Below are 14,522 nucleotides of genomic sequence, written 5' to 3'. Positions count from 1 at the left end.
GCGTGTTCTGAATGAGAAAGAAAAACACTTCCATATTAATTAGAATTAAATCTTGTTGATCTCTGTGCTACAGCCTCAGCTGGTTACTGATCGCTTTACAAATTGAAAAGCGTGACACAAACTCTGCATTGAGTCCATACTGTCAGTGGAGTGCGTTCTCTCTGATGGAGGAGACAGATTCAGCCCCAGGCCGTACGCAGCATCCAGACACATGGCATCATTTGTTGTTTTTAATATAAATCTTTTCACCCTCACACAAATTGCACATCTTTTTTTTTTCTCCAAAAGGACACACAGTCAGCAGTGGACAACTTACTGGTTGATATCTTCCTTATACACCGTGAACTGGCTAAAAGGAAAACAAAAAAAAAAAAGAAATAAAATAAGAGACATCTAACTTGATCTTACCACCACTTTACTATGGCATGCATAGGTTTCAGACCTTACTCATAAAGAGACAACAGACACTTGTCTAAGAAGTTTTCTAAACGATGCCGTGACTGCTTGTGATCAAAAAACCAAAAAAAGGTACAGAAAAGCTCAGTTCCACCAAGAGACTCCAGACCGCCGGGGAAACTAGAGGAAGAAGATCGGTGTCGAGCGTTAGCGCTTCGCCTCGGCCTTCCTGCTCCTCTGCGAGTGGCAAGCACGAACACACAGGCGTCAAACACACAGCTGCGATGTTGTCTTCCTAAAGTATTTGGTTCTTTATTTTGTAAATGTGGTAGCCACAGTGCAGTTGACAATACTGGATGTTTTTTTTTTTGTTGTTTTTTTTTATATTCCTTCCCCCCGCCCTACTCTTATCGATGCATTGAGCACTAAGAAGTAGGAGGCCAGAGAAGGATCCGGTAAACAGAACAGTAACAAGTGAGCGGAGGAGGCTTTCCTGGGTGGACGCCGTCGTTTCTTAGCTAGCTAAGGACAAGCAGACTTGAGGACTTTTCATACCTGAATGCCATTTCAACAGCAGCATTAGAAGATAGACAGCGAGATGCTACCAAAGAGCAAAAACAGAGTCAAGGCTGGGCTTTAAAAAGGAGAGCTAGCTTCTGACCCGGGTTCGGGCCAACGTTAATTATACAAGTGTAACCCAAGGCTACCGATAAATTCGGGTTTTGCCACCCAATAATAAATCAAATGCAACACTAATTTAGAGAGGCGTCGCTGGCCTCAACGCTGCCTTGCTATCACTTGTTTCCGGTCCAAGTTCAAGTCTGAAAAGCCTGCCGGTGCGCCGCTCAGAAACGCATTCGCTTGAAAACCTAAGGCCCGGGTTCAGCCGCTCGGTCCGATCTTAGCTTTCTAAACCAAAGAGGTGGGGGGGGGGGGGAAGAAGAAGAAGGGACATTTGGCTCCTGAGTTGTTTGTGGATTAAAGATTAGCATAGACATCGATACGAAAATAAAAATAATGTTTGCATCAAACCTGCTGTGCAGCTGGGGGTTTCCAAAGGGGGGGGGACAAGTAAAATGGGGTCAGAGGTCATCGCAGGGTTCCTACACATTCCATATTTCAAATTCCAGACTCTTCATTTCTTGACTGGATTTGAAGGTTTTGGTTGGTATTCAGTATGATGTCTGCTGATAGTGGCTGAGTGTCAGTCAGGCCACATCATCTGCAGCTGAGGATCGTTCTTCCCAGCAAACACCACGATATGTGAAATGAACGTAGGTCTACAACGACTTCAAATGTGAACTCCTGTGTTTCAGAACTTAACAGTTTTTTTTTCCATATTTTTTTTTTACACACTTGAGAAATTCAAAACTGATTTTCCAGTCCTGTGTAGGAACCCTGGAAGCAACAGAAAGGGGAACTTAAAAAACTTGTACAGACTAAGAACAACCAGCACACATTCGGGGGTCACTGGTGTTGGTACAAAGCATTAAGGATTGGGTTGTTTTTTTGTTTTTTTTCAATCATTTCCTTTCTTTTGATAACTAAATATCTTGCTCTATTGATATAATTCCTTTTTGTTAAATTCATATATAAACGTTAACATGTACACACACTTGTCACTGGTAATGATCGGTGGGATCGGGACCTTTATTATATGTTGGTGGAACTTGCTCTCGCTGGCGCTCAACAAATATACTGTGAATGCAAGTAACAATAATTAATATAATGATAATTAGAATAATAATAATAATAATAATAATAATAATCATCTGCACCATGCCGTGTAAACCCGGAAAAACTAAAAACAAAAAAAAACAAGAGCCAGGTAACCACCCCTCCCCCTTCCCCCGCTCCCCGCCCAAAAAACAAAGATTAAAAACAGGGGAGGAAAAGAAAGACGTTAAGTCGAGACTGTAGATTCTCTCTGGCTTCTTCGAAGTCAGTCCACATGCGTCACACAAAGATCTCCGCCGGTGTCCTGAAGTCAGTCGGGGTGGGGGGTGGGGGGGTTGTTGGGGATTTGGGGGTTGGGGGTTGGGGGGGACAGGCCGTCTTCTTCGCGCCGGGGGTCTTGCGTGGGTCGGAGTTCGCGCGCTCGGCAAGCCTCGGTGGAAATGGACTCAGAATGCGTCGGAAATGTTTGCAATCCTGTTTTCGGTATCAGCCTGCCGCGCGTGTTCGCTTGTCTGGGTGTGTTGCGTGTGTGTGTGTGTGTGTGTGTGTGTGTGTGTGTTTACAGGGACCACGTTAAAGGGTGGTCGGCCATGGCGGTCGCTAGGCTTTTTTTTTTTTTTTTTGCTTGACCAGGGTTTCGCCGGTCCATCCGCCCCAAAATGCTTAGGGCTTTGGGGGATTTGTCGGCGAGTCCACATGAGTTCTGCGCTCTAAGTTTGGGGGCAAAGTATTTTCAAGTCGGCTACTCTTGGCTCTAGCTTCCCCGCTGTCAATCAGAATGATGCAGAATAGCCTTTACTGGCTGCAGAGGGGGTTTGTGAGACGAGCCAAGGTGGAGGCGTAATCCATGTTTGGGATGGATAGGGAGGTTGGGGTGTGTGTGTGTGTGTGTATGTTTATGTGGTGTGTGTTTGCACCCTAAGGCTCCACCCAAAAACCGCCCCTAGCCCCCCCCCCCCCCCCCTACTGCTGTGGGTTTCATGTCGGTCTGTAAAAGCTGAACAGTAAACTAGTGAGATAATTAACTTTCTAATCATCTTTCAGAGAAGCGTCTCCTCAGCTGACACACACAGAGCAGGTGGCAGAGCTATTTCTGGGCAGGGCCTAAGAGTGTGAGAGAGTGTGTGTGTGTGTGTGTGTGTGTGTGTGTGTGTGTACACGGGGCTAGTGCAGGTAATCGTCCACAGAGGCGAAGGCGCAGGAGCCGCTGCCAGATCGAGCCATGATGGCGAGGCACTGGGCGGCCTGGCCCACGGCCTGGGCCAGGGGCGGCTGCTTCGGCAGGTTGTGAGTCTCTGGAGGGGGGGAGAGGGGAGGGGGAGGAGAGAGAGAGGAGGAGGAGGAGGAGGAGCGTCAGGACAGACTGCAGGGACAGGACCCAACCTCTCAATACGTTTCATTTATATTTCACAGTCTACACACAAACACAATCTGACGACAAGAAGTCTGAGCCAATTATATATTCAGTGTTTCCTCCGGATTCATTCAGCTGTGGCGTGTCACCGCCCGAGAAAAATTATCATTTGAAGGTGCAGCGTGTAGCATTTTTTAACATCAATAGATCATTGTTAAATTAATTGTGATAACTTGGTATAATTACCATAAACAAATGAGACCAACTGTCAGTATGATCGGTCGCCTCTATTTCACACCAGTGGTATTGTTTGTGCTTGTTTCTCCAAATCAAGATCACATTTCCCGTTAATCTTACTGCTTGGTTGCACTATTGTGTGTGATACAGCTGATAATTGCCAGTATTTTGGGCCTGTATTGGACCTTTATTAATTATTACATGACATGGGATTTTACTTTCTTTGCACATTTATTCATGTCATTTTTCTATCATATTTTCTGTAAATGTAAACGTCATTTACAGGCTGTAATCTATCCCAGAGTTCCCCTTGCTATCGACTACACACATCATGTGTCACCCTGCCTTAAAGAGGTGCTAGCAAGAGAATTTCATCAGTCTGGGTTTCAGTGGAGAGTTTTAATGTCCCATGATGCTCTAAATGCTGTTTCAGAGGCTTTTACACACTGACAAGAATACAATTCTGAGGGAAACACTGAATATTTGCCTGAAAATGGTCAGATTTAATGAATATCGGCAGCTTCAAACATCCATATCAGTCAAACCCTACAGCCGACCTACCCACTACCACAATGTATTGTGTAGGACAGACTGCGGCTGACCGATCCAACATCACACAGCTGAGGTCCGGTTCGACGGCTGACCTACCTAATATTGCACTGTTGAGAGTGGAGCAGACCGGCTCTCTCTGAATGGAGTCCAGCTGGTAGCCGACCGGGCTGTTCCAGGGGTCCGAGTAGGCCAGCAGGCTGAACGCATCCTGCACCGGGAGAGGAGAACGTCAACACTCACACATGATATCAAGTAGGGCTGGGCAATATATCAATATTATATAGATATCGTGATATGAGACTAGATATCGTCTTAGATTTTGGATATCGTAATATTGTGATAAGTGTTGTCTTTTCCTGGTTTTAAAGGCTGCATTACAGTAAAGTGATGTCATTTTCTGAACTTACCAGACTGTTCTAGCTGTTCTATTATTTGCCTTTACCCACTTAGTCATTATATCCACATTACTGATGATTATTTAGCAAAAATCTCACTGTGTAAATATTTTGTGAAACCACCAATATTCATCCCTACAATATTGTCGCAATATCGATATCGAGGTATTAGGTCAAAAATATTGTGACATTTGATTTTGTCCATATCGCCCAGCCCTAATAGAAAGGGTTACTAATGTCACTGCGTCTTACATGTTTGCACAATGCACTTTCTGGAATCTATGGAGATATTTTGAGGAGATCAGGCTTGCCAGTACTGTGTCCTCTTTTAAAAATCTCACTCTTAAAGACTCACTTTTTCAGGATTGCTTTTAATTAATTTGAGTGTTTTTAATTTACTTATGATGAATGTCTGCTGCTTGTGGTGTGTTACAACCTTTTATTATTATTTATTTTTTTCTTTGCTTTACAAGAAAAGGTAAAATCCGTACAGCTCTTTGTAACCTTATTTTGAAAAGTGCTCTATAAATACAACTATTATTTCGATATCTTTTTACAAGCTCATCCTATTTTTACATTTTGTAACCACATTGTTATAAATTGCTCAAGCTCCATCCATACTATATAGTAGACTCTGTTATTTGTTTAAGGAGATATTTAATATGTCCTTAACTGCACTCCAATAATATTCTGCAGTTAGGACGAGAACCCAGGACCACTGCACTATTGTAGACAGTACGATGTCTGCATGTAATGATGCAACACCCACTGTGCACCTACATGTGCATCAACATTGCATACTAGATGCACTGTCTAGTATTACTGCATACTAGACATCGCCTTGGACTTTTTCTTCTTTGCTCTGCAGTGTTAACACAGCCCAGCCTCCAATGGGAACCTCTCCAACACATCTGAAGCCAAGGCAGCGTTCCTTCTCTGCTATTTGTAATGGGAAATAATGTCTGCAATGTAAAGACGTGCTCAGAGAGAAGCTCAGCCTCAAGGCTTTCAGAGATTTGTGTTGGCACAGAGGAGCAAACTCCTCATTTCTCCTCAGACAGAGCGAGCAGCGGTCAGCGGGGAGGGAGGGAGGGAGGGAGGAGGGAGGGAGGAAGGGCACAGGGCTTCTTCCAGTTTCTCTATAAAAACCAGGAGAAAACTGCTTCCTCTGCAAGTGTGTGAGTGTGTGTGCTGCCATAGTGCTATATAACTATAATGCCAGGATCACACTTAATCTGTAATGCATTTCTGTTGCTGCAACATCATGAGAAGTTGTACATAAGCATCCTGTGGCTCCAGAGAATTGAGATCAAACTAATTAGGAGTGCGTTTTTTGGCAGCATTGCAACATAAAATTTTTCATTGCAACTTATTTTCATCGATGAAATGTTTTCCATCAAGAAAACAAAGAAAAAAAATGGCAAAACATTTGCTTTACTTAACACATGCATTATCGACATAAAAGTAGAATAAATCTCAACTCAAGAAACGCCTGCATTAGAGCACAATTCATCTGCAATGGAATGATCCGTTCTTTAATAGATTTCCTCATTTGAATTTAATGAACCTAAAGAGTTCGGAGAGCGCCGCATCTGAGGTTTTAAGTGTGATCTCGGGGTAATGATTAGATGTGGCCGGAATATGGGCCGTAAGACTGCACCCAAAGTGATTCTCAGTAGTATGCATAATTCATTCGTAATACACCCATCCAAACTCTTAAACTGCCCTTCTGACAGCCGCTCTGGAAAATTAATAGCAAAACATTTCTGCAGAGGGACTGGCCTAGACTAATTTACATAATATAGAATCACGCTGCCTACCACTACTGGGAAAAAAAAAAAAAGGAGAAACCCTGGTATAATCAATTTACCGTTTATACTAGTCTTTGTATAGACTATCATCAGAGTAATTATAAAGTTTTAAAGTACAAAAGCCAGGGCAGGAAACTAACTTTTTATCCATAAACCACAGTGGCTGGTGGATTCTTAAACAGCAGAAACAGAGACATTTATCTCATTATCTCAGGAATGTCCTCAATGGGCTTCCGTACTTTTAGGCTGTTGGCTGGTGTTAATGTAGCACTGCATCAGCAGTTAGAGGTCTGGTTGCACGTTACCTTGAGCATTTTCTTGTTGGCCGAGTTCTTGCCACACTCGCGGCGGAGGTGTTCGCTCATGCTCTGCAGCTCCCTGCCGAAGTGGATCATCCTCTCGATGGCCGCCTGGCTCCCCCCGCACAGCTGTCTCTTGGACTGGGCCGACTCCACCTCTGCAGAGCAACAGCCAATCAGATGACAGACAGGTGAACATACCAACTTGGTCCGTCAGAGGGGTTGTTCCTACCATAAACACCTTCAAAATCTTGCCTCAAAAACCATTTGTTTTATCCATTTTTTAAATTGTACAGCACTTTGCTCAGTGGTAGCTGCTTTTAAATGTGCTTTATAGATAAAGTTGACTTGACATGACTTGTTTTAATGTCTGAATGTACTAGGGATGTAAATGATGAGTAAATTAGTACAGAGTACTTTCTTAAAAATGTACCTGCAGGTAGTTGGTGGTCATTTGTCACTCTGATAAATGCCCAAATGAACTCACCAGTACTCTCTCACATACACACACACACACACACACATACACACACTACCCACCCATGTCTGCATCGCAGTCGTCGGGCTCGGCTGTGTGTTTGGAGCTGCCATTGAGGAAGCCATTGGAGGACGACTCTGTCACTCCGTTGGTGAAGTGGTCCACCTCCATGTCCACATCATTACTGAGGGAAGAGAGAAAAAAAAAACAAAACATGAAAAACCTTCACTAATGCCTCCTGGGGGAAACCTGGATCTTCTCCTATGGCGTAGCTACGGTGACACTTTGACACTTTGCCAGTAGAGGTCGATAAAGCTCATGAAATTACTTTATACATCTTTAAGGTTGAGTTTACACTTTTGAAGCTACAACTTGTGCTTTGGAGTAGAGGCTAAATACAGGACACTTCTGTGTCATATTAAGCTAAATTTGGAAGTAAATCTTCAGACCATCTACTTTCACTGAATTCTCTTTGTATTTACATGTTTTCCCAGTTGAATGAATGTAAAGAAAACTGCTTGTGTTAGTGTGGAGCTGGTCAGGTGTTCAGTACCTGGTTATGGGCTGTTGGCTGCGGCTCCCATTGAGGCTGATGTCAGACACTGGGAGGGCGGAGCCAGAGCCAGGGGGGCAGGGCTTATGACTGTGGGGGGAGGAGCTGTGGCTCTTACTGGACGTCACACCATTACAGCAGTTGCTGTCGAACCCTAGAGCAAACACAGCGATAAAAATGTTTTAAAACTGTTTACAAGTGATACACCCTATATGCTAATGCTCGTGCTAGAGTGATCTTCAACTATTATGGTCAATACAAAGAGCTTCTCTCTCATTCCCATGAAAACGATGTACTTTCTGGCCAAGCCGCAAAGCCAGAACTCTTAAGATGATTATAACCTCAACTTGACTGGAGATCTGATGCCTAAACTTAAAAAAAAGAAAAATGACTTAAAAGCATTTTTGATCTTCAGTCTTTGAAGATACAGCGATTTTTTACTTTGCGGCTTGGCAAGCAGGCAAAAAGCTCATTTAAAGCCCAATCCCTAATAGCAGCATGGCATCTGCTGGCATTCTGGTGTCCAAAAAGTCTGGAGTCATAGGGATTAGTGACACCATATATTGTTTTGTTTTCAAGTATAGATTGGGCAGTGGTGGCCTAAAGGTTAGAGAAACGAGCTTGTGACCGGAAGGTCAGCTTCCAGGTATGAATAAGGGCTGGGCGATATGGACCAAAAATCATATCTCGGTATTTTTATGCTGAATGGCGATACAACTGAACATTTAGCCCACTTCGTAGGAAATACCAAGATATATATTGTGTAAGTAGGGCTGGGCGATATGGACAAAATCAAATATCACAATATTTTTGACCAAATACCTCGATATCGATATTGCGACAATATTGTAGGGATCACTATTGGTGCTTTCACAAAATATTTACACAATGAGATTTTTGATAAATAATCATCAGTAATGTGGATATAATGACTAAGTGGGTAAAGGCAAATAACAGAACAGCTAGAACAGTCTAAGTTCAGAAAATGACATCACTTTACTGTAATGCAGCCTTTAAAACCAGGAAAAGACACTTATGCCATATCACGATATTACAATATCCAAAATCTAAGACGATATCTAGTCTCATATCACGATATCGATATAATATCAATATATTGCCCAGCCCTAGTATGAATGTGTGTGTGAATGTGATCAGGGTGTTCCTGAAAAAGAGAGCATTGCTCTCAGTGAAACTCCCCTGAATAAATAAAGGTGGGAAAAAAATAAAAAAAAAGATTGATATACGTCATTAACATCAGTTTTACTTTCTGAGGCTACCTGAAGAAAAAGGTTTATTCTGTGAAAATCCCAAACCAGCACCATCTGCAGCCCTATAGAAACACATTTACACTGAGATTCATCTGACTGAGGATACTTCTTCACTGAAATATATTGTCTCAGGTTTTCATAAAAAGGACTGACAGTATGTGGCAGCTAAATAGCAGTTTTACACATTATGAGGCTGTAAAGAAATCATATTTGTAAAGTCACTGGAGTACAACAGAGCTGTATTTTGAGTTAGGACAGGCTAATAAAGTTCTGAAAAGCCCATTTTCCCATTGGCAGGTCAAAATATTCAAGATGGGAACATGCTAAACATGGATGACTAAAGCCTAATTTTAGAGGGTTAAATAATGGGTGGACTGTACCTGTGAGGTAGGGCTGGGAGCCGCTGGCTTTGTGGCTGGGGCTGCTGAAGGGCCGGGGGGAGCCGGGGTAACTGTCCTGAGACTTGGGGCTCCGACCGCCCAGACACCTGACCTCACTGTCCGTCCCATTCACCATCTCTATGAACTGTCTCACCCTGAGGACCGAGGGAGGGGGGAGGAGAGACAAGTAAACCTTTATTTATATGGCACCTTTCAAAACACTGAGTTACAGAGAGCTTCACAAAGTTAAAAGCATAGAAAACAGACAACGACAAGGGTACAAAGTGCGTCACAACAGTATAAAACAGATAGATAGAATAACAAACAGTGCAGTGGAGCCACAAATAAAAGTATAATGACATATGCACAAGTAAAAATATAGTTAAAGAAAATTAAAGAAAAGGCCAGTGAAAATAAATGAGTTAAGATGTACAAGAAGGAAGGAAAAAACTACAGACAGAAAGGAAAGAAAAAAGCAAGAAAAGGAAAGAAAGGAGGAAAAAGAAGGAAGGAGGGAAAGAAATCAAGCATGGAAGGAAAGAAAAAGATGGGAAGAAGGGAGACAGAAAGGACAGAGGGAAGGGAGCAAATAACATCAGGGAAAGGAAGGAAGGGAGGAAGAAAAGAAAAACAAAGAATGGAAGGAAAGAAATACAAAATGAAGCAGACAGGAAGGAATGACAGAAAGAGTAAGAAAGGAAGGAAACAGAAGGAAAAATACAAAAAGGGAAGTAAGGGAGGGAGGGAGGGAGAGGTGAGAAACAAAAGAAAGGATGGAAGAAAAACAGAAAGGAGAAGAGACAAATCTGGAAAAACAAAAAGAAAGAAGGAAAGATGAGGGATGAGGGAAATGAGAGAGAATGAGATAGAGAGACAGAAATAAAGCAGGCAAGAAAGAAAGGGGTTTGGGACGAATAGGGAATGAAGACCAACGAACGGACCGATGAAGACCCGTCTCCAAACCCGGCCCGGGACTCACTTGAGCATGAAGAGCAGGTCCGGGTTCCTCTCCAGGAGGCTGGGGTAGAGCTGCTGGGTCGTCTCGATGGCCTCGCCCATTCTACCTGACAACACCAGCTTCTGGATCTCTGGAAAACACACCAGTAAAAACATTTCTAAGCAGCACATTTACTGTCATCCATCTGTCAATACTGGATAGGGACTGACACCAATAACACTTTCAACTGTCGATGTCGTTTCCACACAGACTTGGGGCAAACAGTAGCTCCAAGTGACTCTTAGCATTTATTTGGAGCAATAATCCGCCATATTTTAATATGAATAGATGTTTGTTTTGCTACTCTCTCGATTGATATAACATAATAGCGATTCAATCCATACCCAGTTCATGAAAGCTTTTACATTTGCCGTTCTAAACAGCCGCTGGCGGGAAGCTCTTTCCCGGTGTTGTGCCAAAATTTGTTTCCCCTGAAAAAATGAGTTTCCCCTGGCAGTGCATCTTCGTCTCAATTTCACGCCAGGGAATATTGTAACATAGTTTCCATTTTTGTGTATTGTTTTCCTATTGCTGGCTTTTCAAATGGTAAAACGACATTTTAGAAACATTTCATGGGATTAGAAAGAATGAAAGCAGCCTAGGAATGTAGTTTCCTCACAATGAATAAGATAATGAGATAATGCTTGTTTGTGATCTTACTATATCAAACCACATGCATCCACTGATTCTACAAGGAAGGTGTTAAGACTATACGCTAGTCTACTTATCATTTATTAAGCACATTTCCCCACAATAATTTCCTGAGTAGACACAAATATCGGCAAAACACTGCCAATATTTGGTGCAAAGGAAGTGTCAGCTGGTTTGTTTGGAATAAACAGAAGAAGAACTGGGTAGTTAGCATGAGCAGCAATAGCCACCATGGCTGAACAGAAAAAGAAAAGAGAAACTCAAACTGCATCAACAACCAAGTCCTGACTCTGTGGTCAATAAAGATCCCATTGGCAATCATAGCAAGAGTAGGGGAGTAGGTGGCCTTCCTTCCATCAGGCCACTTAATCATCCCTTGTTACCCAATTGGCTCTTTCAGTCCTCTACTCTCCACTGAGATAGCTGATGTGTGGTGAGCGTTCTGGCACAAACTGGCTGCCGTGCCTCACCCAGGTGGGTGCTACACATCGGTGGTGGATGAGTTGAGTCCCCCCCCCCCCCCGATATGTGAAGCGCTTTGAGTACCTAGAAAAGCGCTATATAAAAGTAATAAATTATTATTATTATTATCACCAGAAAATCCAAGCTCCGCCCACACTGTTAGATTGACAGGTGATCTCTGGGTAGTGCAGAGCAGAAACACCACAGCGATGAGCGCTTAGCACCCAAGACGGAAACAAGATTTTAAAAAAAACAACTCTCAGATTATCACTTTAAATCTGCTTGGAGTGACAGTCAATTTAGCATACATTCTGTGCCTGACACTATCTGAATTGAGGCTGAGATTAACCCCGCCCCTCTGGAACTCAAACACTAAGGAAAAAACAAACACTAAGGACTGTTTGCAAATACTATTTGAACCAGGTCAGATTCCCAGTCCAACCCATCACTTCTACTGAACAATGTAGACCAATACTTTGGGGTAACTAGACAAAAATGATTGGGACATAATACATTTTTCTCCATTAAAAAGATCTCTCTCATTATATTATCTGTGTGCAGATAATCAAGTCTTATTGCTTTGATTTCTGCAAGCACAGCGGATGTACACTTACATATGACTTTTGGTATCAGATTCACACTGTTGAGGAAATGCTCTGATACGCACCTAATTTTAGCCTGGTATCAGCATATCTCATACCAGTATCAGTAAATTCCTGTTCCTGTATTGAATGAAAAGGATGAGAGACGCAGCATCTTCTTTTAGAAATGTGCCGACCGACACGGAAGAACTCACTCTGTCTGTTTTTGATGGAGGCCAGCTCCTCGTGCACGGCCTGGTCGGTGGATTTGGCAAAGGCTTCTGCCGTGGCGCAGTAGCTGTGGTGCACCAGGTAGGAAGCCACCATCCTGAAGAGATGAGAGAGAAAAACGAACAACACACAGTGATTAGACACAGCAGGAAGAAAGAGTTTTGGAGATCTTCACAATGAGCAGGTGTTAAGAAGTGCTTTCTTCTCATCTGGTCAGATTACGCTCTTTAGCAATCCCAGTAGGAGCCGTTCTCTCCTTCAGAGAACATCAGGCAAAACTGCAAGTTTCTGGCAATCATTGTATTGTCCTATGCTTCAAATCCTGCCCAGCTGACACCTTAATAAACAATAAAAATATCTGTAAATACCATCTGATCGAGGTATGGTGTAAAATTTGGTCTGAGCGTATTTGAATTTCCCATAGCGGGCTTTCAGGGGATGCAACATACCCTCTGGCGGCCATATTGGAGCTCTTCAGCTTTTGCGCAACCATGGCTGTGAACAGCTGCACACGTTTCAAAACTACAACTCGTCTGTCTCAACAGAATTAAACAGACATGATGTGCTGTTTTTGACTGGGAACTGATCACTTCATCACTGATCCATCTGATTTTGTGTTTAATGTCTGCTTGTTAGCTAGCTAACCACAGTATCTGGTCAGCTAACCATCACTGTCTTGTTGGTAACACATCTGAGTTGCACACTAGCTAACTAGTATCTAGTAGAAGTTAGTGTTGGTAGTGGCTAGTAGTCACATGTTAACATTAACATCAGTTGCTTTGCTAATTAGCCTGCTGGTTATTTAGTTAGCTAACAAAGCCAAAAACCAAATGTTTGTTCATGTTAACGGAGCTGTTAAGTGTTTTGGAGTCGAGACTAGGACTGAAGACAAGACACTTCACCGTGTCAAACAAATCTACGGCATCAGACTACTCAATTTTATTTCTAATGTTACTGAAATTACCTACAGGCGCAGCACAACAATCTTTTTCAGGTATCCCTCTTATTTGTGCCTGGTTGTTATATATATCTAGATATTATTTGCAGACAGCCAATTCTCCAATGAACCTCCATGATGGTGGTGGCCGTAGTTGCTGGGAGATTTATGATCCAATTGCAAAGCCTCTGTTCTTGTTTATCATCATGTAACTGGTGCTCTACAAAGACAATCGCACTTCCCATCCACCAATCTGACGTGAGCTTAAAAACTTCCTGCTTTCAATCCCGGGCCATGAGGCGACTTTTTCCGGATAAAGGCAGTAACTCTCTCCCCCCTCAACCCCAATCCCCATCAAATGGAGATTAAATCCATTCAGAACAAGTAATCATAGCAACAGAGAGCTAATCCCATCAGGGCATGGCATGAAGAGAAACCGAGTCCCAGAGCTCTTACTTCTGGATCACGGCTCTGCTCTCTGATGGGGAAGTGCTCCATCTGGGCCCGGAGCCTATTCATATTTTAGCAGCACATTTATTGTCGCATATCTTTCAATAGCACCCATTTTGAGCACTAAACTTGAACTAATGTCAGATACCGCGTACTGATCTGATCTGTTAATGAACAATATGAAGAGTTCTATTCCAAAACTCTTTACATCCATTTTGGGATTTAAAAAAAATAATCTTTACCTGAAGTTCCTTAATTGTAAAATAGACGTATGAAAAGTTACTGAGATGTCACCAGAAAGGCTGAGATATGGCAGGCGAGGTAGTTATAATATGAAAAGCAAACACAACACAAAATCATTTTACTTAACGCATTTTTGCAATTCTGCGTAGCAACATCACCATAGCAACATGACGCTGCGCTCGTGTTGTTATCATGCCATCCTACTCCCTCGCTCCTGTTTTTTTTTTCCCTGAGCTGTCCCAAAAATGTTTTGCCATCTGCGTTCTGCCATGTCCCATGTGAATGCAGCATTAGTTTTGGGGCAACTGGACAAAAACTGAGATGTGTTCCTCAGAGAAATCAACCTCCTTCTAGGTGTGAAAGAGGTAGAAAGCAAAGTAGCTGGTACATGGATTTATAACATGTTACACTTGGTTCCTACCTAACCCAATACCTAATTTTAGCCCAGTATGAACCTAAAAAATTGTTGCATTCTCACTATTGTATTGAATTAGCATGACAAACACTGTATTATCTTCAATACATCTTCTATTCTGATTTATATCCTATTCCTATATCCACAAGGAA

General features: G+C 42.5%; 1 protein-coding gene across 1 annotated transcript in view; it reads right to left on the bottom strand.

The window, feature by feature from the left end:
* Window positions 1-95: 95 nt before the first annotated feature.
* ranbp9 (RAN binding protein 9) overlaps window positions 96-14,522 on the bottom strand; it is a 33,511-nt gene continuing 19,084 nt past the window's right edge. The window contains exons 7-14 of the mRNA XM_071538214.1: window positions 12,310-12,422; window positions 10,383-10,491; window positions 9,404-9,558; window positions 7,753-7,906; window positions 7,262-7,383; window positions 6,728-6,879; window positions 4,313-4,424; window positions 96-3,368 (exon numbers count right to left, since the gene is read on the bottom strand). Coding sequence (XP_071394315.1) covers window positions 3,238-3,368; window positions 4,313-4,424; window positions 6,728-6,879; window positions 7,262-7,383; window positions 7,753-7,906; window positions 9,404-9,558; window positions 10,383-10,491; window positions 12,310-12,422 — 1,048 coding nt within the window. The 3' untranslated portion in view covers window positions 96-3,237. The remainder of the gene's footprint in view (window positions 3,369-4,312; window positions 4,425-6,727; window positions 6,880-7,261; window positions 7,384-7,752; window positions 7,907-9,403; window positions 9,559-10,382; window positions 10,492-12,309; window positions 12,423-14,522) is intronic.

Source organism: Centroberyx affinis, unplaced genomic scaffold (genome assembly GCF_046629955.1).
Source record: "Centroberyx affinis isolate AG114_WGS23_722 - 3 ecotype Tasmania unplaced genomic scaffold, CSIRO-AGI_Caff_v1 ptg003226l_1, whole genome shotgun sequence".
Taxonomy (NCBI): Eukaryota; Metazoa; Chordata; class Actinopteri; order Beryciformes; family Berycidae; genus Centroberyx; species Centroberyx affinis.
This window is presented reverse-complemented; position numbering and strand designations above follow the sequence as displayed.